The sequence below is a fragment of the Channa argus genome, chromosome 4, assembly GCF_033026475.1.
Source record: "Channa argus isolate prfri chromosome 4, Channa argus male v1.0, whole genome shotgun sequence".
NCBI classification, from domain to species: Eukaryota; Metazoa; Chordata; class Actinopteri; order Anabantiformes; family Channidae; genus Channa; species Channa argus.
In genome coordinates, this window is record NC_090200.1 from 24,372,138 (window position 1) to 24,396,767 (window position 24,630).

The 24,630-nt window shown below is 36.8% G+C and overlaps 2 protein-coding genes across 4 annotated transcripts; both read right to left on the bottom strand.

Moving 5' to 3' along the window:
* Positions 1 to 26: 26 nt before the first annotated feature.
* On the bottom strand, positions 27 to 7,379 carry LOC137125261 (cytochrome P450 2F2-like). Of its 2 annotated transcripts, none has more exons than XM_067500439.1 (11): positions 7,177 to 7,379; positions 6,460 to 6,622; positions 5,033 to 5,191; positions 4,687 to 4,847; positions 4,425 to 4,493; positions 3,533 to 3,637; positions 3,264 to 3,402; positions 1,985 to 2,070; positions 1,761 to 1,862; positions 407 to 548; positions 27 to 286 (listed from the first exon to the last, which is right to left on the bottom strand). In XM_067500439.1, the coding sequence occupies exons 1-11, from the start codon at positions 7,333 to 7,335 to the stop codon at positions 99 to 101; spliced, it is 1,473 nt and encodes a 490-aa protein (XP_067356540.1). In that variant the 5' UTR covers positions 7,336 to 7,379; the 3' UTR covers positions 27 to 98. The 2 variants fall into 2 exon arrangements, with proteins under 2 accessions (XP_067356540.1, XP_067356541.1); XM_067500440.1 differs by having other exon boundaries at positions 7,093 to 7,226.
* A 6,789-nt stretch (positions 7,380 to 14,168) lies between these two features.
* LOC137125262 (cytochrome P450 2J6-like) lies at positions 14,169 to 24,237 on the bottom strand. 2 transcript variants are annotated; one of them, XM_067500441.1, is made up of 11 exons: positions 24,001 to 24,232; positions 22,634 to 22,796; positions 22,181 to 22,333; positions 21,866 to 22,026; positions 19,697 to 19,765; positions 19,157 to 19,261; positions 18,797 to 18,935; positions 18,190 to 18,275; positions 17,660 to 17,761; positions 16,551 to 16,692; positions 14,169 to 16,437 (listed from the first exon to the last, which is right to left on the bottom strand). In XM_067500441.1, exons 1-11 carry the CDS (start codon positions 24,160 to 24,162, stop codon positions 16,250 to 16,252), a joined length of 1,470 nt encoding a protein of 489 aa, XP_067356542.1. In that variant the 5' UTR covers positions 24,163 to 24,232; the 3' UTR covers positions 14,169 to 16,249. The 2 variants fall into 2 exon arrangements, with proteins under 2 accessions (XP_067356542.1, XP_067356543.1); XM_067500442.1 differs by lacking the exon at positions 16,551 to 16,692 and having other exon boundaries at positions 14,169 to 14,417; positions 24,001 to 24,237.
* Between the last annotated feature and the right edge of the window lie 393 nt (positions 24,238 to 24,630).

Consider the following 24,630-nt stretch of genomic DNA (forward strand, 5'->3'; position numbering starts at 1 on the left):
GTGTAGATAAAAATGTTGGTAGCTGGTTTAATGTTGTAAAGTTGGCATTTATTTGATGTTGCAATAAGCCAATTACAGTAATATTTGGTCATGGCCAATCATGCAGTTCCTCTGAGCTGGATCTTTATGCGATAGGGTTTGGGAGTCTGGGTAAGTCCAAAAACAGGAGTGAAATCAGGCTTCCCTGCATCCTCAGGCCAGACAAAGGTGAACTTCCTCAGCAGGCTGACCAAAACAAGGAAGAGCTCCATTCGGGCCAGACTCTCACCAAGACATATCCTAGGTCCTGTGTTTTAAAATATCCATAACAACATGCAAGAAAAGTGCTATATATTTTCTATAACGTGATCTTCTTTTACAATCAATCTATCTGTGCATCTAAGATTATAAAAGTTATTTTACAAACCTGCTGAAAAAGGCATGAATGCATCTGGTTTCACAAACTCTCCATTTTCATTGAGGAAGTTCTCAGGGTTAAATTCATGAGGAGATTTCCACTGTCCCTCCTCAAACAATACCGAGGACAGGTTAGGGATGATAACGGTTCCCTGAAGAATATACAAAGTATCTTTCAAATGTGTAAACAAATAGAGTAAGAGTGATGGACTGTCCCATGGGTCCACATACAGTAGTAGTAGTTATATATATGTATATACATATATATATATATATATATATATATATGTATATACACACACACACACACACATACACACACACATATATATATATATATATATATATATATATATATATATATATATATATATATATATATATATATATATATACACACATACATATATATATATTTATATATACACGCATATATATATATATATATATATATATATATATATATATATATATATATATATATATATACATACATATATATATATTTATATATACACGCATATATATATATGTATATATATATATATATATATATATATATATATATATATATATATATATATATATATATATATATATATATACACACACACACATACATACATATATACATAAGTGCCCCTTGCAGTCTTCCCAACACTCACTGGCTGGTTACAGTATCTCTGTGGACCTCAGACGCATGTTGCCTTTCACTGCCTTATTGGAACTGGTATACAAGTTTGGGATGCAAGTCTTAAATAGTTCCCCATATGTAATGGAGTGGAGAGATGGTCTCAAATCCTAGAGGACAAGTGGGTCACATTTGTTCTCTGGTCCACTGCTGCTACCTGCTTTTGTTCACTTTCCAGGTTAGACGCAGTTCATCTTAAATCAGCCTCTTATCTTCTAATGGTTTTATCTGTCTCATCCTTCAAACCAATCAGAAAGAACCAACATCAGGGCCAGTTCTATGACTTATTTTAGTATTCTGATTCATACATATATGCTTCATAATACAATGCGAAATCCTCACGTAAAGCCTAACAAAACAATACAAAACAAACTAATGTATTTATTAATTTACTCTGTAGCACAAGTAAAAGGTCTGCAGTAGAGGAAAGTTTTCTGCAGCTTTAGATGAACATAAAGAGGGAAATTTCAAATCAAATGAAGGGCAGCAGGTTTGGTCTCAGCATTTTAAATGCTACAGGCAACTGTCGCTCAGGAGGTAGAGCACTCATCCACCAACTACAGGATCGATCCCAGGTTTATTGCAGGTTTAAGTAGATTTTACATGCTTAGAAGGACATCAGTTTATTGTGTGTTTTTTGAACTCCAGAAACTATATTTATTACTTTACATACCCTTGGTAGGGAGTATCCCATAAGCTCTGTGTCTCTCGTGGTGGAGTGGAATAAACCAAGAGGAACAGTGTTAGCCATCCTCTGGATCTCATGAATGACAGCCTGCATAAAAGACAGCTCTTACACTGTTGCACTTGTAGCATTGTAGGGGTGCATGCAACAATTTACTTTACATTGTAAAAAAAAAATTTTTTTTTAAATTTTTAATCTCTTAATCCTTATACCTGCACATAAGGCATCTGGTGTCTGTCTTCAAAACTGGCTTGATCCTTCCCATCCAGAACTTTGACTATTTCCTGCTGACAGTGCTCTGAGAAAAAGAAAGTTTGAACAGGGGGAAAGAAAGAGTTTTACAGTTAACAAAAAGAAGAACATCTACAGTTCCAGTATGGGTTTACCCCTTTTTCTCTAGCCTGGATTAATGTGTCTCTGAAAAAAAAGTATATCAAAATGATATACAAATGTCACAAATAGTATTTTTAAAAAAGCACAGTGAAAAAATATTTTACCCATGACTTCAAGTCTTGCTATCAAGTGACTTGCTATTTATGCATAGTGTTGCAGTCACTTTGAATCTGTGGAATCCCAGAGTTTTGCAAATAGCCCTTCCAGACTAATGTTTTTCAGTTAAGTATATGTAGTAACCATGTAGTAACTAATATATATAGTAATAGCTACTGTTGATGTTGAATCTTTATTTGAGGGAAGATGACCAAGGCACACTGCCCCAACAAACTGATTATGCACCAGTTTAGAAAAGTTTGTTAGTAAATTTGTCCTAAAGACTCAGAAATCATTTAAATGAAGCTTGTTTTTAATTAGATACTAAACACCAAAGGCATTTCCTTAACTAAACCCTCTACAGCATATCGGTCGACATACAGTGTGGGTTTGCTTGTTTGTCTGTGGCATAGACCTTGGTTGTTGTCCCAAAAAAATGTAAAACACTTGAGCCAGACACACTGCTCCTCTGGGTCACTTATTCCTTCATGTCGATCATGGTGACCAGAGAAGCATCTGCTTTTTACAGTGGTCTGAGATCAGCTTCAGCACATAATCCTTCATAATCCTCACCTCTAAAATGGTCACTACACCAGAGGTGGGAAATAATGAATTACAAATACTTTGTGACTTTACCCAAAGTAGATACACCATCAGTGTACAAAGTCTTACTTTTTTCTCCTAACTGTACATTTTCAAGCACTTACTTTGCTTTTAATTCATTGTGCAAGGACACAGTGTATCACATTTTGCTGCATATGGGACTGTCACTAGGTAAAGAATAGGGGACACCAAATACTCAAAAGTAATTACTGAACCTCATGGTGGTTCTAAATAACAGGTGTGGGTTTTGCCAAAGTCATAAAAATGATGTGTCTGAGCCATAAACAATCTGTACAAATTTTCATTTCAGTTTTACAGTTGTTTATATATTTTAGTGTGGACCAAGTGGTGGACTGAATGGCCATTGTTAACCCTAGAGAAGATGATGGACATTCATACCCTGGATTTGGGGATAATTCATTAGGTAGAGTAAGCCAGTAAGCACTGTGTTGGCAGTTGTGTCAGTGCCACCAAAGTGAAGCTCCAAAATGAATTCACACAGCTGGTCTTCAGTAAATGACGAGCCATCATCACCTCTCTGCAGAGACAGAGAGTAATGCGATAACATTGATCTGCATGACCAACAACTATACGATTATTATTAATCTAAGCGGAAATGTCTGACTGGTAAACAGTTTGTTATAACTCAAACAGAAAGACAAACAAACCTTGTCCAGTTCATCCAGGTAGCAGTCTATGAAATGCTGTGGTTTACCAGGAACTCTGGTCACTTTGCTGTCCGCCAAAATCTTTGAATATCTTTCACGTGCCATCTGACAAAAACAGGTTAATAAAGTTCTAGAAACACATTTTGAAATAAATGATGATCTTGAGAATAGAACTCAAATAAAAATGTCTCTGGCAGCATGTCCTTTCATTTAGCAGTTAAACATGCATTTAACAGTCATTGTCTGTATGGACCCAACAAAGAATCATTGGGAGAAAAAAATACTACACTCTCTAACACCACTATACATCTGCAAAAGAACTGAGTGTTTCTGTAGTTCCAGAGATACATTCTTCAGTTATTCATTCATACAATAAAGAAATCGTAAACTTAATATTTTTAAACCAAGGCCTCCATGATGAGGAAGCCCCTGAAAAATAAGGTATTTTTGATTACGCTGTAGTTTTTATTTCAATATGATACATTTTAACTAAAGCATGGCTAAATATACTGTAAGTTTAAATTGACCTACCTAGTAAGATTGGTATTAAATGTATGTTTGTGTTTTTTGGTCCCTTCCTAGCAGTTGAGCACATATTTTCTATTGTTGTTTTGTGTCACATTTTGGATGTTTTTGGTCTTCACAATGGGCCTGACAATTTTATTAAATTTAATTCCTTTTCTTTGCCTTTCTATACTATACTATATACCTATAGTATGGAAATAAGAGAAATAGTCTGTCTGGCTCCAACACATTAAAGCTGACATTATTGCTCCTGTAAAGACATAAGAAACTATGGCTTTTCGTAATGACAGAGCTAGTATCTCCATAATAAACCTAATTCAGTAGTGATTTGCTTCACCTAGAAATTTTAAAACTTTACTAAACATACCTTAAACAACTTAAAGACTTTCTGAAAGGGCAGTGGCAAGCAGCGCAGCATAGGAACAGAGTCATATATCTGTATTGGAAAGAAACATGATAACTTACACTTTATTTAAAACTCATATGGTGTGCCCAGAAAAAAAGGTCCCAGGCTACAATGTAACACATAAGCATCACAACATTTAAAAACAATTTGTCCAACCAGAATTTAATATTTCCAGGCAGCAAAAATTGTAAGTACTGGTTTTATTATCCAAAACGTCACTCACCATGCCCCAAAACCCATTTAATATTTTTGACGTCTCACTAAAATAGACAGTAAAAAACTCCATAAACTCGTCATCATAGTCAAACTGCCTGGCAAACAGGACTTGGCAGATGATGTTAGAGGCTGCCTTGTGGAAGAGCAGGTGAAGGTTTGTGGTTTTACCTGAATGAACAAAAACATGAACAATGATTCTTTGACCAAACAGTCACAAAAATGCCTTTGCTTTAAATAATATGATTTTTTTAAAAAGGGGAATATTTATAATAAGAAAAGAAAATAAACTACTCTACAGGATAGAGTTTAAACAATCAAGATTGTGATGCTGTTCTACATTTTTTTAAACATACCAAGACTCTGCTCCAGAACTTGCGTAATGAGATGGATCTCTCCCAGAATCCTGTGCTCCATGGACTGTTTTCCCAGCCCAAAGTTTCTCAGGGCCATCAGGCCAAAGCGTCGTTGCTCTCTCCAGCCAGAGCTATAATCTGCCAGAGCCAGTCCTGGAGCTACAAGGCAAAAAAATAAATAAATAAATAAAAAGGTCAGACAGAAGGAAAGACTTAACTTTAAACATATTTTAAATATCCATTTTGACAACACAACAGCTTAAACTGTGTTTATTATCTCATCTTCATCATTGTGTATTGTATACCTGTTTTTATGAATTTATGGTAAAAATGTGAACACAAATTGCTGTTCAAACCAGCAGCTCTGACTAGTCACAACAGGGAAATGAAGGTTGCATATGGTTTTAAGTAACAACGGGAATTGGCATGTAGATGACAAGTAATGGCATTAGTTTTTTCCCCACCCCATCATCAGTTAGATAGCAGCTGTCTATGCTCAAGTGTATTTTTGACAGTACACAGACAGTGAGCTCATTGTTATCTCTAACAGTGAGCTTCGTTGTTTAATGGCACCTGGTTTTGTTCACCACGATGATGTCACAACCTGGCTCAGATGGCCAGGGCAAATAGAAAAGAATCACACACGACTTTTAAAGCTAAATATTTATTTAACTTAACACAATTTAATGAAAAAGGAAACTTGAATTTTGTGCCAGTATAACAAAAGATATTAACAAAAGATATTGATTTTCTTTTTCACCATAATAGTTATCTTGATTAAGACTAATTTCCAAGTTAATTAAAATTAATTTTAAACAACAAAACTAATGAGTCTGGCTCCATATTAAAGAAGACATGTAGTTATAATTTTAGTAACTATCACACTTGTCATTGCAATGGCCAGTTATGTGGATTAGTTAAACCTCTGTCAATATCACAATTCTTATCATTTAGTTTTCAAATATTTTAATCCTTAGAAGTGGCAACTACACTAGTATAGATAGTGTAGACACTATACATAATAATGCTCCTACAACATCTCCACACAACATTAATTCAAAATAGATTAGCTTCAGCTCCACACAGCCAACAAAGTCCACAAAACTACCAAACTGTATAGTTCATAATGTAACTGCCTAAGCCTTATGTCCATGCTATTTCCACTTGACTTTTTACATGTGTGTAATACAATTGGGGAGGGTTGCATCAAGAAGGGCATAAGGCGTGAAAACTGCCAAATCAACATGTGGACAATGATCGGCTGTGGTGACCCTGAACTCACGGGATAAGCCGAAAGGACAAAAAAAAAAAACTAAAAAGACCAAACAAACTTAATGGTATGGCATCACGTCGGTCAAAACGCAACATTCAGGAATAATATATCAGGTACATTATACTCGAATTTCACTCAAAAAAGTACACTGTACCTTTCACCTGAAGAGCATGATTAATCAATAGGCCTTGTGGTCTTCCAGAGAAGTCGGCAGCTTTGTTGACCAGGGCTTCTTTTATAACCTGGAACCCACTGATGACGACCATAGGTTTCGGACCCATAAACAGGGTGAAAACATTACCATAACGTTTGGTCAGCTGGAAAAAAAGACAGTTTTATTGGAACTTAGGTGACGTGACTGACATTTATTGCATTTATTGTGCATTATAAACAATTTATAATTGGAAGAAGTAGCCATTTAATTTTCCGCCTTAACACAAAAATAGATACATCCAGAAAGTATTCACATAGTGATGAGTCCCCTTAAATTGACAACAGCTTTCTTATGGTCACAAACATGATTTGTGAGACCATCGTGAACTTTACCTTTGACCTAAAAAATCTCAGTTCACACAAGAATCCAAGTGGACATTTGTGCCAAATTGGAAAGAAATTCCCTCAAGAAATTCCAGAGATAGTTTGATCATAAAAAATAAAAAAAAACACATGTAGATATCATGGCCACAGCTGCTGCCAGACCAGAGGCATGAAAAAAAAAAACTGAGTTCATATGAATACATTGGATTACAAAAAAAATAGATCATACTGTACAAAATCAAACACTGACTGTTATAAGCATTGTTGTATTGTTGTGTATTTAGTCCAAAAGTAGTAATCAGTTGGTTCTCTTGGTTCTAATCTTTTACTTTACCCTCTGCAGATCTGCAACAGGATTCTCCAGATTTAGATGGAGCAAGTTTCCAAGGATGGGGATGGGCCGAGGGCCTGGAGGGAAGTTCTTAGCCTTCCGGTTCAGAAAGAGGAGCAGGAAGAGCAGAACAGCAAACAGTAGAGCCACAGATGCAAACATGATGATGTGTTTACACACATTTTCATTCTCGGTTTTATTATACGAGGTTTACAAACGCACCTTTGCACAGTCATGTGGCCTGCAGAGGTTGACTTTGACTAGAAATGAGTAAATAAAAGTCCCTTCATCAATTTATTTACTTTAGAGGAATGTCAACAGTTCCTGACATGGAACATGCTGCCCACTTCAGTAAACATGGAGTACTTTGCACTAGAGATAAAGAAAATGTAGTGTACCACTTCTTCCTGAGCCACCACCACAATGTGAGAACGAGCATCCTGACCACTTATGGCACAACAGAAGAGATTCTTCTGTTTTATATGCTAGTATATGTATGTGGAGCACTGTTGCTTCACAGAATGCCCTCTGTACAAATCCACCAACTGTCTGTAGCCATTCTGTCTGGGGTTTGGATGTTCACGTGCTTGTTTTGGTTTCCTCCGGGTTTCTTCCAGGTACCCCAGTTTCCTCCCACAGTCCAAAGACGTGCATTTTAAGTTCGTTTGTGGCTCTATATTGAATGTAGGTGTTAATGGTTGTCTGTGAAATGCTGTTAGATCAGGAGTTTCTGAAATACCCATCTAAACTGGTGCCACATTCGGAGTCAATGAAATCACTTTTCTTCTGGGTTTCTTTCTTGGTTTGAACTTTAGTAGAGGATCTTGACAATGTCTACGTGCATTGAGTCGCTGCCATGTGACTGGTACCTATTAAATTAGCTAGTGAGGTATTTAGAAGTTTCGACTCAAGTTAGGGAAATTCACAAATTTCTGACTGGTCTACAGTTTCTGACTGATAACATAAGCTATGTGTGGCAATAAGTGGCAACAAAATTCAGAGAGACTCCAGTGTGCAACAATTTTATTCTTCTCTCTTCATGATGAGCCGATTAATCAACATCACTGCTAGCACAGTGAAAACTAAGAAAACACAAAAGCTGCCATTAATGCTACACTTAGTTTTCTTTTAAATATAAAGTTCACTTTTGTTTACAACATGCCCTGATTCTGAAAGATATCATCGGAAACATTTGTTTTAACAAACCAGTTACATAATCTATGAACAAATAATAAATCAGCACATTTTGTTTTAGAGGACTTGGTGAAACGTCAGATGCTGTTTGTCTTTTCGACAGATCAGTGATAAGCATGTAACAGATGTCCTAAGCTGAACCCCAGGTGTTCGTACTGAAGATGTACAACACCCCTCCCTCGACCACAGTTAATATAATCCAACATATAGAAGAAAATAGTCTGGCTTTTACTCATACTTGTTTGTGATCTCCTTCAGCACATTAACTATGGAAGGAAATTAGATAAGAGCAAGAGCTGCATATTACTGAAGGTCAAAAAAGGATCCACTCACATACATTGTTCCAAATCTAAAGTAGAGAGAAACACCATGATGTGATTTCCATATTTCATAAATTAAATGTACATGAAATAACACAATACAACAATACAGCATCCACACTAAAGCTGCATTATTAAACCACTGTCAAGCCATTTAAAATGGCTCAGTAGAGCAGGGTTCAGTCTGCCTGTGTCATGCAGAAAGAGAAACAGATTATAGAATTGTTATGGCCTAAATCTGCATAGCTAAACAGCTGGTAGCTACCTACATACACATCCACTGAACATTAGCTTTCAAGTCATTCTCCTATCATTTGACTATCACGTTAGATTTTATAACTTAATTTTATTTGACTGGTATATTTTATAACTCAATTTTAGCTAGACTGTATAGTGAAATATAAATTGTTAAACCTTTAACACAGTGTGAATTCTAAAAATTACATAAAAAAGATTTTGAAATGAAAATAACTGTTTAAGCAAACAATTTAAGAAAAGAATTCTGAGAAAAGTGTCTCTTCGAGACACTTACTCACGCAACAACAAGCTCAAAGACACTAAATTGTTTTGTAGAGCAAAGTCAGGTGATCATTTTCATTTGGTTTCACTTAGCAATTTGATTTACTGGACACATCAAATATTGCTGCATCAGTTTTTAATGTTCATACTACCACCAACCAACCTCGCAAGTTTTTTAATTTTCCATTTGCCAGTGAATTGTTGGGGGACTTAATTATCCAGTTTTAAAAGGTTGTTGTGTTTAACACCTATATACAGGCAGACATTTCAAAAGTTTCATGTTCACCACTGAGCTTCAATAACAATTAAGAGTTTTAACCCAATACTCACTAAACTACTAATGATTTCTATAAGATATAACTGTTGTACTGTTAACTATGGAAGCTGAGAAGAGCCTTCTTTCTCTCCTCAAAGTCATGCTGAAAAACTAGTCCATGCATTTGTTACTTCTAGGTTGGACTATTGTAACTCCCTACTTTTGGGGTGTACTAATAACTCTCTAAAAAGCCTTCAGTTAATCCAAAATGCTACAGCAATAGTGCTAACTGGAATTGGCAAGAGAGATCATATTTCTCCTTTATTAGCTTCTCTCTGTTCTGTCTCTCTCCTCCTTACATACAAAGCTCTTAATGCTAAGCTCTATCATATTTAAAAGATCTCTTAGTGCTGTATTGCCCGATTAGACCACTTCGATCCCAGAATACCAGCCTACTTGTGGTTCCCAAGGTTTGCAAAAGTAGAATGGGAGGCAGAGCCTTTAGCTATCAAGCCCCTCTTCTTTGGAACCAGCTTCCAATCCAAATTCGGGCAGCAGACACTTTCTCTACTTTTAAGACTAGGCTTAAAACCTTCATCTTTGATAAAGCTTATAGTTAAAACTGCTCAGTCAACCTGAACTAGCTCCTACTTAAGATGCTATAGGTTTAGAGTGTTGGGGGACTCCCGCAGGTGCAATGAGCTCCTGTCTATACAATTATTTGTCACCACTGCATGCTATTAATTTTGTGTCTTCTCTCTCCAGTAGTTGTGCTTCTCCCTCTGCAGGTGTCCTTGGCTTTGGAGCTGTGTGTTTCCAGTGTGCAGCTACTCGCCCTAACAACCTGTATAATGTTTTGTTGTTGCTCTTTTCTTTTCTCTCCCTCTTCACTTTCCACTCACCCCAACCTCTCAAGGTAGATGGCCGCCCACCCTGAGCCTAGTTCTGCCGGAGCTTTCTTCCGTTAAAGGGAGTTTTTCCTTCTCCACTGTCCCCTAGGGCTTGCTCAAGGGGGAATTGTTGGGTTGCCTCTGAATACTTTGTATTTTGGACTTTATTATGTCAAGTGCTTTGAAATGACTTCCTAATAAATTGATGCTATATAAATAAAGTTGAATTGAACGGCCATGGATGCAAGGTATTTTGCTTTCCACAATACCTTAGGCTAAAAAAGAAAAAAAGAAATACAGTATTTTTAAGAATGATGCTACAAGCTTCGCACACCTATTTTTGGTCAGTTTCTCCCATCCTTCTTCTGCAGTACCTCTCAAGCTCCATCAGGTTGTATGGGGAGCTTTGGGGTACAGCGATTTTCAGACCTCTCCAGAGATGTTCAATTGGGTTCAAGTCTGGGCTCTGGCTGGGCCACTCAAGGACATTCACAGACTAGCCACTCTTATCTTGGCTGTGTGCTTAGGGTCGTTCTCCTGTTCAAAGTTAAACTGTTGCCCCAGAGTTCTCTGGAACAGGTTTTCATCAAGGATGTCTCTGTACATTGCTGCATTCATCTTTCCCTCGATCCTGACTGGTCTTCCAGTTCCTGCCACTGAAAAACATCCCCACAGCAAGATGCTGCCACCACCATGCTTTACTGTAGGGATTGTAGTGGGCAGTTGGTGAGTGGTGACATGACACTTGGCATTCAGGCCAAAGAGTTCAGTCTGTTTCATCAGACCAGATAATTTTGTTTCTCTAGCAGGAGTCCAGGTATTTCCAAAATTCTTCCATTTACAGATGGAGGCCACTGTGCTCACTGGGACCTTCAATGCTGCAGACATTTTTCTGTACCCTTCCCAAGATCTGTGCCTCCATACAATCCTGTCTCAGAGGTCTAGAGACAATTCCTTGGACTTCATGGCTTGGTTTGTGCTCTGACATGCACTGTTAACTGTCTGCTTTTCCAAATCATGTCCAGTAAACTTCCATTTCCCACAGGCAGACTCCAAAGTTGTAGAAAAATCTCAATTATGATCAGTGGAAACAGGATGCACCAGAGTTCAAATTTAAGTGTCACGGCAAAGGCCCAGAATACTTAAAAACAAGAATTAAATCATGTATATAACAAATTTGAAAAGATGTAAAACAAACATTCATGTTTTCATAATGGGGTATAGTTTGTAGAAAATGAGTGTGAGCCATTTTGTGGCTTTGTGGATGCACTGAATTATCCAGGGGGGGAAAAAATTCTTGTGATAATTTATCAAACTTGAATGTCAAAAATGAATGTCTTGGCTTTAATAGATCACAACTAATGCCTTATACTTCAAAGTTTGTGCAACAAAGATGTGATTCTGCATTTAGGCTACTGTAGAAGTTAGGCTAAATTTTCACCCCTTTAATTTAATGCACTCCATACAACTCCACCACCCACTATGATCTCACATAGACTTATATCTGACAGTTTCATAACAAAGCTACTTTATTCAATTACATTAGATTTGATAGGTTTTCTATTGAAATGGCCAGAGGGTGTAGAAACAATTGCCTTGAAAGAAGAAAAACGAATATTAAAAAAATTAAACAACCCTTGAATAAAAAAATTAAAAAAAAGTCAATGTGGTAGATGAAAGAGTGCTGTCACTGTAGGATGCATATTTGTATTTTAAAAGGTGATTTGCTCTCAAGAATCCAGGTCCAATTAAAAGGTCCAAAATCCAATTCAGTTATGTAATATGCAAATTTAAGAGTTAAAGAGAATTTAACAAATCCAATTCGAAAAGTTTGCATAATATAGGTTTCAACTCAAGTCCGAACATAATATTCACATCCAAATCTAGGTTTTCAAAATCCAAGCTCAAAGCCAAATAATCAAGGTCATAATCCAACAAAAATGCAAATGTCCAAAAGCTGACAGAAATGCAATGGTGCAGGAAGTGGAGCTGAAGGTTACAAAATAAAAGCTGGAAGGAAGTATAAACTGGTGATCCTGACAAACATTTTTGTGGCATTTTGGTATTTACATAGACTCCCTCAAAAAGAATAAATAATAAATGAAATATATTTTGCATCTATAGATAGATCAACTGCTTTCGGCTTGTCACTTCAGGGGTCGCGACACCATAACTTGTTCAACACATTGCTTTGGCATGAGTTTTTATGCCCTTCCTGCCACAACCCTCCCATTTTACATGGGCTCAGGGACCAGCACCAAGGAGTCAAACTGCCTGACAAACAGGACTTGGCAAACTTTACATGATACACTTTAAAAATGAGAAAACATATAATAACGAAAGACAAGAAAATATAGATTTTTATAAAGTCTGAGTTGATAAGTGCTGGAACAAAGGATTTCTGTAGAATGTTTTACTCGATGTTACTTACTCTATTACAAGTGTACCGACACTGTTCTCCAGGTGTTTTATAATGCACTCAATTTCTCCCAGAATTCTCTGCTTCATGGACTGTTTTCCTACGTCCTTCGTTGTAGTGTTCTTTTCAATGTATTGTTCTTTCTTCTTGTCCCTGATACACAGGCCTGAAAAGTTCCTGTTTTGTTTAATCTCTCCGGAACCAAATCTCAAAATGTCTGTGACTTATTTATATGATTTTGAGCATTTTGGAGCCAATTTTGAAAACTGTATGAACACAGACACAAATGAATGACTGTATTCTACTGCATATAAAATAAAAGTTTGCCACATTGTTTCAAATTATTTTCATACTTGTTAATATTTTAAATTATACATCAGTATATGGATTTAACATTTAAGCTTTGTAATGTCTTAGATTCTCTTGGAATTACATTTACATTTTGTCTTTAGTCGTTTAAGGCTTTTATTTTAAGGGTTACATTTTACTTATATTACAAAACATCTAAATTAAAAAAGTTTTTAAGATGTAAGATTACATGAAGGGAAAATAACCCTTTTTACATGAAGGGAAAATAACCCTAACCCACAGCCCACAGTCACAAACACAGTGACCACAAGACACAAAAAAGCATGGACAATAAGTAATTTCAAAGAAATACACACATACAAAATACACACACAATAATTACAAAGCGACACGACTGACAAACTGTTTGTTTTCACCCATTCAATAACATCAGACCTGTCAGGTTTTCAACCTGAGCTCTAGACTTTTGATAATTGCAGTATAACTCTCACCACCTATTCTCAGTCAGGATCAGAATTCAGTATTGCTAAATTTCAGTACCATGGTGGACCCTCAGGGTAGAATAAGCAACAAAATAACAGTGCATGATTGATTGATTGATTGACTGACAGAGATATAGATACATAGACACATACATAGATAGATACATAGAACCTGAAGTATATATGTTTTGTGTGTTGTTTTAAACTCAAAAGTGCTAATACCATTGGCCAGTACTGACCACTGGAGGGAGCCATTAACCTTCTGTTTTTATTTTCCCTCCAGATTAAAGACACTCCAGGAGTCAAATTGGGTTAATATGTAAATAGTCCACAGGGTTACAAAATATTGTGCAGGAAGACCGGAAAAGACAGACCTTAATGATTCTGCAGTATGGCCTGTATCCATAATGGCTTGGGAATGGAGTGAATGGATAAAAGATTTTAGTCCCCAAAAGACCCCAAACATTATATATAGATCACTGTACAGTGATGTAATATATATAATGTAATATGTGTAATTATTTTGTGTCTCTTTAGGGTGTGCGTTGTTGGTAGGAGTGATGGTTTCTCATGTTGTTGTCTTATACAGAATATTGAGACAAAAAATACTCTGAATTGTGTTTTTTTATTGAACATCTGTGCAGATTAGTATAGAATAGATTAGACCTGTGACATAAAAACATTTCAATGTCCTGCAGAGAAAGGCACATTCTGCTTTCACAAACTCTCCCTGATAAGTAAAGAATGTTTTCAGGGATGAATCCATGTGGAAACTTCCACTGTCCTTCCGCATGCAGCATGATGTGAGGTTAGTGATGATCAGTGTACTCTGAAGATGCCAAAAACCAAACAACCCTAAGTACCAGGAGGCACAGGTGAAAACATTCAGGGTTAATGAAAAACAAAAACAAAAAAACAACAAAAGAAACTAACTGGGAAGTGGTGCAGAAGGATAACAAAATAAAATCCAGGAGCAGGAAGTAAAACTAAAGAAAACTGAAGTCCAAAAACGGGGACTGTGACACCAAACCCCTAACCCCTTTCACATACACAGTATTGAAATTCCCGAGTACCACTTTAAGAAGATCTTGGACTCATTACACTCCATGCTTTATGTACATGCACTGTACCACTGGCTGGGTTTGATCCACGTGCACAGACAGTTTGCTCTATACACAATCTATACACAATCTATTGTGTAATTACATAAAAACTGTGCTGCTGTAATAACCCTTTTGCATGGAAATGTATATTAGATTTGATTTGACACTTAATACCTAAAGGTTTCTTTTATACTGAACAAGCATCTTGACATAGTAACTGTTAAAACCAAGTTTAAAGTTTTCTTATTTAGTATTTATTTTTAGATTTCTTGTAGTTTTAATGATAGCAACTACATCAGTGCAATAACAACTAAAGGCATGTGAGAAGCAACATTGTTCATTTGAGTGTTTTACCCTCACAAAGTCCTTCAAGGGGCTTTCTAGGTTCAGGTCTAACATATTACCAAATACTGGCAGGCTGTGGGGTCCTGTTGGAAAATTCTTGGTTGTTCCTATAGGATTTAAGTTTAAGGATGAAAATAAAATAAAATAAAAAACAGTTCTATAGTAGAATGATTGTAGCAAACATAGTGGAATGGATTGGATCTGAGCACCTTCCTTTACATAAGAGCCTGACGTGGGTCTATCTCCAGACTTTCCAGTGAGTCTGAAACACTGTTGGCCACAGTTAACTCTTCAGGTGTGTGCAATTTCAGTTTTGTGCTAGTTCCTGTCAGAGACTAGAAATCTGTGATAGTTGTTGGAAACAGTGTTTATTGGTGAACTGTCTAGTCTTTGCTAAGTTCAATCAATCAAAAACAACACACGAAAGCAGCAAATTAAATTATGTATCCTGTCCAGTCATCATTATTGACAGAAGTCAGACTCTCCAAAAAACGTCAAGTAAAGTAATTTATGTTGATACATGGATGTTATTGACCTTACAATGTTAACATTTTGCAACTATTTTTAATACTATTCATCTCTTTCATTATACATAAAATCTACTTTACAATCTACTTTTAATGCAATTTAATTAAACTTTCTTTATATAATGCACTTTACAACAAAATCATCTCAAGGCACTTTACCTAATGAAGTCAAGGCTATACAATATTTAAAGAAAACCCACCAAATCTCTTTGGAACAAGCACTAGGCGATGGTGGAGAGCAAAAACTGCCTTTAACAACAGACACCTAGAGCAGAACCAGGCTCAGGATAGGGGGTCATCTGCCTTGACCAGCCAGGGTTTTGGGGCACTTGCTGAAACATCTCATAATGTTGTTCTTACTGGGGTGGCTGTCTCAATGGAATATATGATTATACAGTGAAAGTGTAGGCAGATGGCCGCTCCTCCTGAGCTGGAGGAGCGGCTGGAGTTCTGCTGGAGTTTTAAATCGAGTTTTGCCACTCCAATGTTGCCTAGGGCTTGCTCAAGGGGGAATTGTTGGGTTCTCTCTATACATCTTTATACTCTTGACTTTATTCTGTAAAGTGCCTTGAGATTACTTTGTTGTGAATTGGCGGTATATAAATAAAGTTGAATTGAATTGATTTAAGTATATCTACATGATTTACTTTTGCTTTTTGTTTGCATTGTAACTGTCTGCTTGAGTTCATCAACTGTGAGTCAGCTGACCATTTTACTCGGTTGCTCTGAGTTGGACCTTCATGTGATAAGGTTTTGGAGTCAGAGTCACCCCATACACAGGTGTGTAGTTGGGTTCTCCTGCATCCTCAGGCCAGATGAACTTAAACCTCCTCAGAAGAGTCACCATGATGAGAAAGAGCTCCATACGAGCCAAACCTTCTCCAAGACACATACGTGGGCCTGAGACATAAAAATATCTCATGTCATCTACAAGAGTTAGATCAAACCTACCCTACCTGTGCAGGTGTGAAACACTAACACCTTTATTCATGTTGTTTATTACGCTCTCATACCTGCAGAGAAAGGCATGAAGGCCTCTGGCTTAACAAACTGTCCCTGATCATTGAGGAAATTTTCAGGGTTGAATTCATGTGGAAACTTCCACTGTCCTTCCTCACTCAGCACTGATGTGAGGTTAGGGATGATCAGTGTACCCTGAGGAGAAACAAAGCCAAAAAACAAAGGGCATAGAGGCAGACAGAAACCATTTGTAAAATGTCACAGACAGTATTGTAATGAAAATGAGTTACCTGCCTTAATTAGGCAAAGTCATGTTCAACTTCTCTGGAGAGTTCACCTGTTTGTTTGTGCTTTTAGTTCTCTGAGGCTTTTCACACTGCTTTTCATTTTGGCATGGCATTAGGCGTGTAGAGAAGTTGAAATTTCCAGGCAAACACAAACTGTGGTGCCTGCAGGTTAGTCTGCTGCCACAATTACTCTGTCTGCTGACAAACTACAATGTACTGTATATGTCCAAAGGGTAGAGAAGCTAAAGAGAAGGCCTAGTACCTGAGCACATGGGTTCTTATAGGTGGTTCCAATTTGGATCAGATGCCAAGTTCGTAAAAGATCTGGATTTGTTCATCTCTGCAGCCAAACACATATCTTATTCACATTACCTCTTTGGCTAACGTCTTCCTCTACTACAGACATGACCTAAGAAAAACATGCTTGAATTGTGTCCTAAAAGAACCGAGAGGTCAGCAGTGTGGCCCAGTATAATAAAAGGGATTAAACGCTCCGTATAACCATCTTAGCAGAAGAGTTTAAATAACGGAAAGCATATATACACTTCCCTATTTAAATCAATAAGAAGTGCACTGTCATGGGACTTCCCAACTTTATAATCAAATCAAAGGCTTTCGGTTTGTCCCGTCAGGCGACACCACAGCGGAATTTGGCATGAGTTTTTACTTCCTGCTGCAAGCCTCCAAATTTCATCCGGGCTCATGACGGGCACCAAGGTACACCTTGTGGGGCCCTCTGCATCCTAACCCAATGGAACTTTATAATGGCACATGATAAATAGTGGGCTTCCACTCAGCTGTTGGCACATTTAACAGTGTATTGATACTGTCACTGTAATTTCTGTCAAAAACAATTTAACACAAGTTCTTTTTACCCTGGGAATAGAATATCCCATTAGCTCTGTGTCTTTAGTTGTGCAGTGGAAGACGCTGAGTGGAACAGTGTTGGCCATCCTCTGCACTTCATGGATCACAGCCTGGAAAAAGACAGATTTATTTCATTTATTTCTTTTATTTTTATTATTTAGCAACATTTACAATAAAAGAATTAAAGCTCATTTCCAGTCTCACATTTTCCAGCTCTGGTGAAAACACTGTAAACATTCTAAACTGACAGGCAATATCCACGTGTGCTCTGAGGTGAAATAAAACACCCAAAAGGAATTTCTGTCAGATTCTTCTGACAGCAACCAGATTTTCAGAGATCAGATATGACTCCAGTCTGGGCAACATATGACAATGGCCCAGATCTGATTCCAAAAAAACTGATTTGGTTTGTCCACACCTACAGTACATGTAAAAACAAATTAGCCATGATGCACAAGAGGGCAAAGAAGATCATCCAGGCCGCTGTGTAAACATGAAACATAAGTAAAAGTATTCTGAGAAATTCATGATGATATACCTGCATGTAAGGCATGTTGTGTCTGTCATCAAAACTGACCCGATCCTTCCCTCCCAACACGCCATCTATCTCCTGCTGACAACGCTCTGAAAGTTACATGAGAGAGGAGGGTGGAAAGGGAAGAGTAATATAGGGTTAAAGAAAAATTGAGTTCACAATACACGTGAGCCATGTATAGAGAGACTGGTACAGTACATGGCAGAAAGAGGACAACACAAACAGGATCTCAGTATTGTGTCTGATACTTTGGTTGCAGAACGATGAAGTAAACAAACATCTAAGTTGGAAAAATCTAACTTTGCTGAAGATGAAAACTAGCATTTTGGTTAAATCTGACACGTTCACAAAATCCTGGTTTTAATTATTGTGTGTTGCCTGAGCTGTTGCAACTACTTATATGATCTTTGTACAACTGGAGTAAGAGCTGTGTTCATACAGTAGTCCCAACAAGAATAAGGTGTATTCTAGTTTGAGGTCTGCTGTGAAAAATTACTATTCTGATAGGATTTGTACAAATGAATGTATTTAAGATAGAAACACAATTAAGAACTCTAGTGACAAAGACAAATAACAAGTCATGTAATATCTGTGTGCAGGTATACAGTACCTTGTATGTGTGGGTGAGTCATAAGGTAGAGGAAGGCAGTAAGCAGGGTGTTAGAGGTTGTGTCAGTCCCAGCAAAGTGGAGATCTAGAGTGTACATATCAAGTTTTTCTTCTGAAAATGAAGAAGCATCGTTGTCTCTCTAAAAAGGAGAATGACAGTTTTAAGATGAACATTAACTTCAATTTGAATTCCAATTAGTCTGTATGCAACTTAAGTATGTTCTAATGGGTGAGTCAGTGAACAGTAAAAAAAACAAGGAAACAAAAAGTTCTCAATTTCAAAAAATGTCCTTACTTAGTAAATAAAATAATTATTTTGGTCCTAGAAAAATATCAAAAATACTAGAACACACACACTCACATTATCCAGTTCATCTAGGTAGCAGTCAACAAAATCTCGTGGCTTGCCAGGGACTCTGGTTTTCTTGTGCTCGGTCAACAAACGATTTGAAAGACTTTGACAAGTCTAAAAAACATCATTCATAGTTCATTCACAAAGCCATAGCCTGTTTGTTGTCACTGACAAAGTGCAAAAAATTGGTTGTAACAGCATGTTTGAGATTAAAGGAAAAAACTTCAAATACATTTTCTTTCACATTCATTTATTTAATGTAAAACATTTGTGTTTGTTAACAGTACACTGTTAACAAACATGAATGTTTTACATTAAATAAACATAAATCAAATCAATAAAAATATAATATTGCATGTAAGCCTGTGTGTCAGGCTTTAGAAAAATATTCCATTATACCACTGATGTTCATATGCATATTTCTCTCTTAATTCTTGGCTATTATATATATTTTTAAATTGGTTTATTTTCATAATTTATTATAATAGATTAGAACAGATTATAGTAATCCATTAATATAGAATAATCTTTCTGATCAAAGAAACATACCTTAACATTCTTAAAGGCCTTTGTAAACGGCAGTGGCAGCTTACGAATCATGGGAACAGAATCATACAGCTGTAAAGAACGATAAACGAGTAGTTTTTTAATCCAGAATTGCAGATGCTACTTCCTGGCATCAATTGCTTTAATAAGATGATTTTATACGGATATACTGTGCCTATAAAAAGTATTCACCCCCTTGGATGTTATACACTTTTACTGACATCATAAATAAATCGTGGTCAATATAAATTGGCCACTATGACAAACAAAATAAAAAAAAATCTCATTCATGTCAAAATGAAAACAGGTTTCTACATAGTAATGTGAATTAAATAAAAATATGTAAACTGAAATAACTGTTTGTATAAATATTCACCCCCTTCAGGTCAGTATTTAGTAGATGCATCTTTGGCTGCAATCAGAGCACAGAATCTGTGTGGATAGGTCTCAATCAGGCAAGTTTATGCCATTCTTCTTTGCAAAACTGCCCAAGCTCTGTGAGGTTGTGATCAAGCGTGAACAGCTTCTACCTTTACAAGTCTTCCAGGGCCGGCTGCAGAGAAGCATCCCCACAGCATGATGCTTCCACCACCGTGTTTCACTGTGTTTCATTGTAGGGATAGTGTGTTTGTGTTAATGCTCAGTGTTTGGTGTCTGCCCAAAAATAACGTTTTGTCAGATGGCCTAAAAGGACCATTTTGGTCTCATCAGACCAAATAACTTTCTTCCACTTGACCATGGAGTCTATCACGAGCCTTTTAGCAAACTCAAGCAATGAGTTTTCTTGGCTCTCTCTTTCCCACTCTCCCATGAAGCTTTGAATGGTGAAGAACCCGGCAGCAGTTGTTGCATGCACAGTCTCTCCCATCTCAGCTGTTGAAGCTTGTAACTCCCTTAAAATAGTCATCGGTGTGTTGGTGGCCTCTCTCAGTAGTCTCCTTTTTGCACAGTGACTCAGTTTGTGTTGACAGCCTGTTCTGGGCAGATTTAGACATGTGACATATTCTTTCCTTTTCTTGATCATGGATTTCACTGATTAGCCAGTAACTGGACCTTCCAGACACTGGTGTCTTTTTTACTGCAAACACTTGAGACACATTCACTGCAGTCAGGTGATCCCCATTTCACTAATTGTGGGACTACTAGCACCAAAAGCCTTAGGTCAGTCATTTCAATGACTTTTAGTGAATTTTGTTGACATTAATTGTTTTCAGTTTGACATTAAGAAGATATTTTTGCTGAAATGTTCTTGTAAAAGTTGTACTCTTCTATTGATCATGACAGATTTATTATGTCAAAAAAAAAGGGTGAAACATCCAAGGGGCAGAATGCTTTTTATATATGAGTGAGAAGACTTAATACTGTATGTAAAAGAGTACTGTTACTACACAGTAAGAAAGCCGTTATCGTATGATAACAGGATAATTATCTTGTTATCTCTGGATGACAAAATTCATTTTCTCATGTAATGAGATGATTTAATAAAATAAAAATTAATAAATTAATAAAATCTGTTTTAACCATGGTTCAACAGTGAATAAAGGCACTTTCATTTTCTGCATGATTGTCTTAATATTTTACTTCAATGGAATGCTTTTCCCACCACACAATCAGGGTAGCACTTTATTTGCAAGTCAGTATATTTAGTATATTTGAACTTATATATAGGAGACATATCTGATTAGCACTGTTTTTGTGAGAAGGTTTGCATGTTGACATTTGAATTTTAGTCAAAGCACCACTGTGTCTGAGTCATCTTTCATCAGCTCTAAACAGTGCAAACAACTATTGAATTAACAAACCTGACTACTGTCCAAATGTCAATGGATTTGTATGGTGGGCTCTATAGAACAAAGCACATCGGTCATGGGAAAAACATTGCAAGTCCAAAAGCATTTGGCCTATGGACAACTCTTAAGATGGATGAGGATGTTAGACAATCCAAAGTTGGAATGCAGATGTACATTCTCACTGCTTGTTTGGTAAAGACTATACTTACTAAATGTCATCATGTTACCATTGTCATTTAGCACATGTTGGCAATGTTAGCAATTAGCTCGGCTGAGTGCTAAGGCAAATGCACAGAGAACTCACTAGGGCAGCTAGAGCCTCTCTGACCTTGTTGATTTTTTTGAGCCAGGTTCGATCATTTAGAAACTAGTTTTGACTCACCATAGCCCAGGGTCCATTAGCTATTTTAGAATTCTCAGTGAAGCAGCGAACAATCACTTTAGTGAACTCATCATCATATTTGTAACGTGTACCAAACAGAACCTGGAAGATGATGTTTGAGGCTGCATTATGAAACATGACTTGGGGACTCAGGGTTTTACCTGTAAAAAATATAATGTAGGCTGCAGTAAAACAAAAGCACTGGACAAGAATACAAAAGAACATCATACAGAAACAGACTGAGAATCTCCCCAGACATTGTAGAGAAACAATAAACCACATAGTGAGGATTGTGTGTAGCCACAGATGACATACCAATGCTCTCTTCCAGGGTCTTAATTACATGTTGGATCTCTCCATGAATCCTCTCCTCCATGGAATTCTTTCCCAGACCAAAGTTCCTCAAGGTCATCAGAGCAAAGCGACGATGTTCCCTCCAGTTTGAGCCATAATCGGCCAGAATCACTCCTACAGTAGGTGTGTTTCCATAGACAGTAAATATTTGTGCATCATGCACTCTGTTACACTCAATATTCATTGTACAAAAAAACAAAAACAAATGAAAACTTTGTTTGAGTCAAATATCTCGTAAAATCATCTCATGATAATCGTTCTAATCACTATTACAGAATACTTGGAAAACAAGCAGGGCAAGGGTCCCTGAGGACCAGAGTTGTGAACCACTGATGCAGGCAATAAAAGTTAAACTGCACTATCACCAATTTTTTATGAACGTATACTGTATTTGATCATACTATCATGTTGTACCTTTTCTCTCAGTAGCATCATTAATAAACATGTCTTGGGGTCGTCCAGAGAAATCACTAGCCTTGGTCACTAGAGCTTCTTTTATGGCTTTCACTCCGTTGATGACTACAGATGGTTTGGAACCTAGGTACAGACTGTAAATATTTCCATACGACTTCCTCAACTGGAAGAGAACAAGAGCTAGTATTTAAAATACTTAGACATGAGAAGCTTCAGATTGACTGTATTGTTATTATTATTATTATTATTATTATTATTATTATTATTATTATTATTATTATTATTATTATTATTATTATTATTATTATTATTATTATTATTATTATTATTCAATATATACTGTATATTGCATACAAAAATATAAGGATAAAATTACCAAAAAATATAAAAAGAAAATTGAAAGCGTCACAATTAAAGCACTACACTTTTTTGTACACAATCTTATACAGAGATTTGTTAGTATATGATTTTCTAAAATTTAGACTCCTGCAACTAACTGTTGCTCTGCTCCCCACATCATTGCACCTTAACAGGAGGTGGGATTGTACCAGAGGTATCTTTTATGCTCCTTACATCACATTTTTCAAATATATTGGTTCACTCAGAAACCCAATGTGCAGTGCCTCTTTAAAACTTTCATTACCTCAGGCAAGTCATTATATTTTGAAGGTATGTACAGTATTGGTGAACATTTTGTTTGCTTTATGCCAGACACACAGTTTGTGATGTGTAGCCAGGCAGAAATAGCTGATTATACAGAGCTGCCCTCTGGACTTGTAGTATCCAAAGGATTAAAAAAATAATATTTGCAAAAAATTAATAGAAATTTATTTTTTCAGAAACCTTATCATGATGACTTGCGACATGGAGGTCTGTCAATCAAACAACAAAACTAACCCCTCTCACCTGCATGAGTGCAAGAGTTTAGTTTTGAGACCTTGAGATGTCAAATCCTCTTTGAATTGTTCACTTTATCATAAACATTCTATGAGTGTAGATTATGAAACGGCCTATGTACTTGACCTTTACCATGGGCTGGTTATAGTCCAGTCCATTGACAGGCAGTCAACTGTGCACAGACTGTGGCAACATGTTACGTAATCAATTGAAAACAGCATTTATGCTGTTAAAAACCTTAACCTTTGTGCATAGAAGCATATTACAGGTTAAAATGGTTACTTTGGAAATTATTGTTATAATAATAGTCTAAAAAAAATCAATGGCTCTAGAAATCTGGAGTTCATTAGTTTCAGGCCAAGTTTTAAGTTTTAGTATTTAACCAATTTATCAACTACATCAATCTACAAGTTCCACAAACAATTCAAGGCATTTGAGTGGGAACATCCTTCATTTCAGGTTTTACTCACCCTCTCAAAGTCCTTTAGGGGGTTGTCAAAGCTCAGGTTTAACATATTCCCAAATACTGGCAGCCTGGGGGGTCCAGGTGGAAAGTTCTTGGGCCTCCGGGATTTGATTTGGAGGATGATGAACCAAACAGAGAAACATAGCAGGATGATTGTAGCAAACATGGTGGAATGGAGCAGACTGCACTGAAGAGGCTAGGGGACAGGGCTTGCTTTAAATCATTAGCTCTTACCTCTGTCTTTTCTGGCAGTGTACTTTGTTCCATGTGTCAAAGGAGTGGCATACAAATCAAACATGTTTACTGGCACATGTTCTGACAGGGTTCATTTTGTTTGGTCACAACCAGCAGCCACTGATGTGTTTTTAGAATCACTAAAAACATTGACATTTTTGTCCATTCTCAGCTCGTGTATTGGACCAGTTTTTATTTTACTGTCAGTTAATGTGATTGAATAATGAAAAAGACAGATGGACGAACCGAGGTAGTGCAGCTCCTGACAGCTACTTTGTTGCTGCTTCTGGACGTGTTGGTGATCCGGGGGAAAAATCCACTGATATTTGTGTTAATCTCCCCTGGAGTGTCCCTTTTATAGATGAGGACAGAGAAATTTAAAGAGGTCAAGCGGTGGACC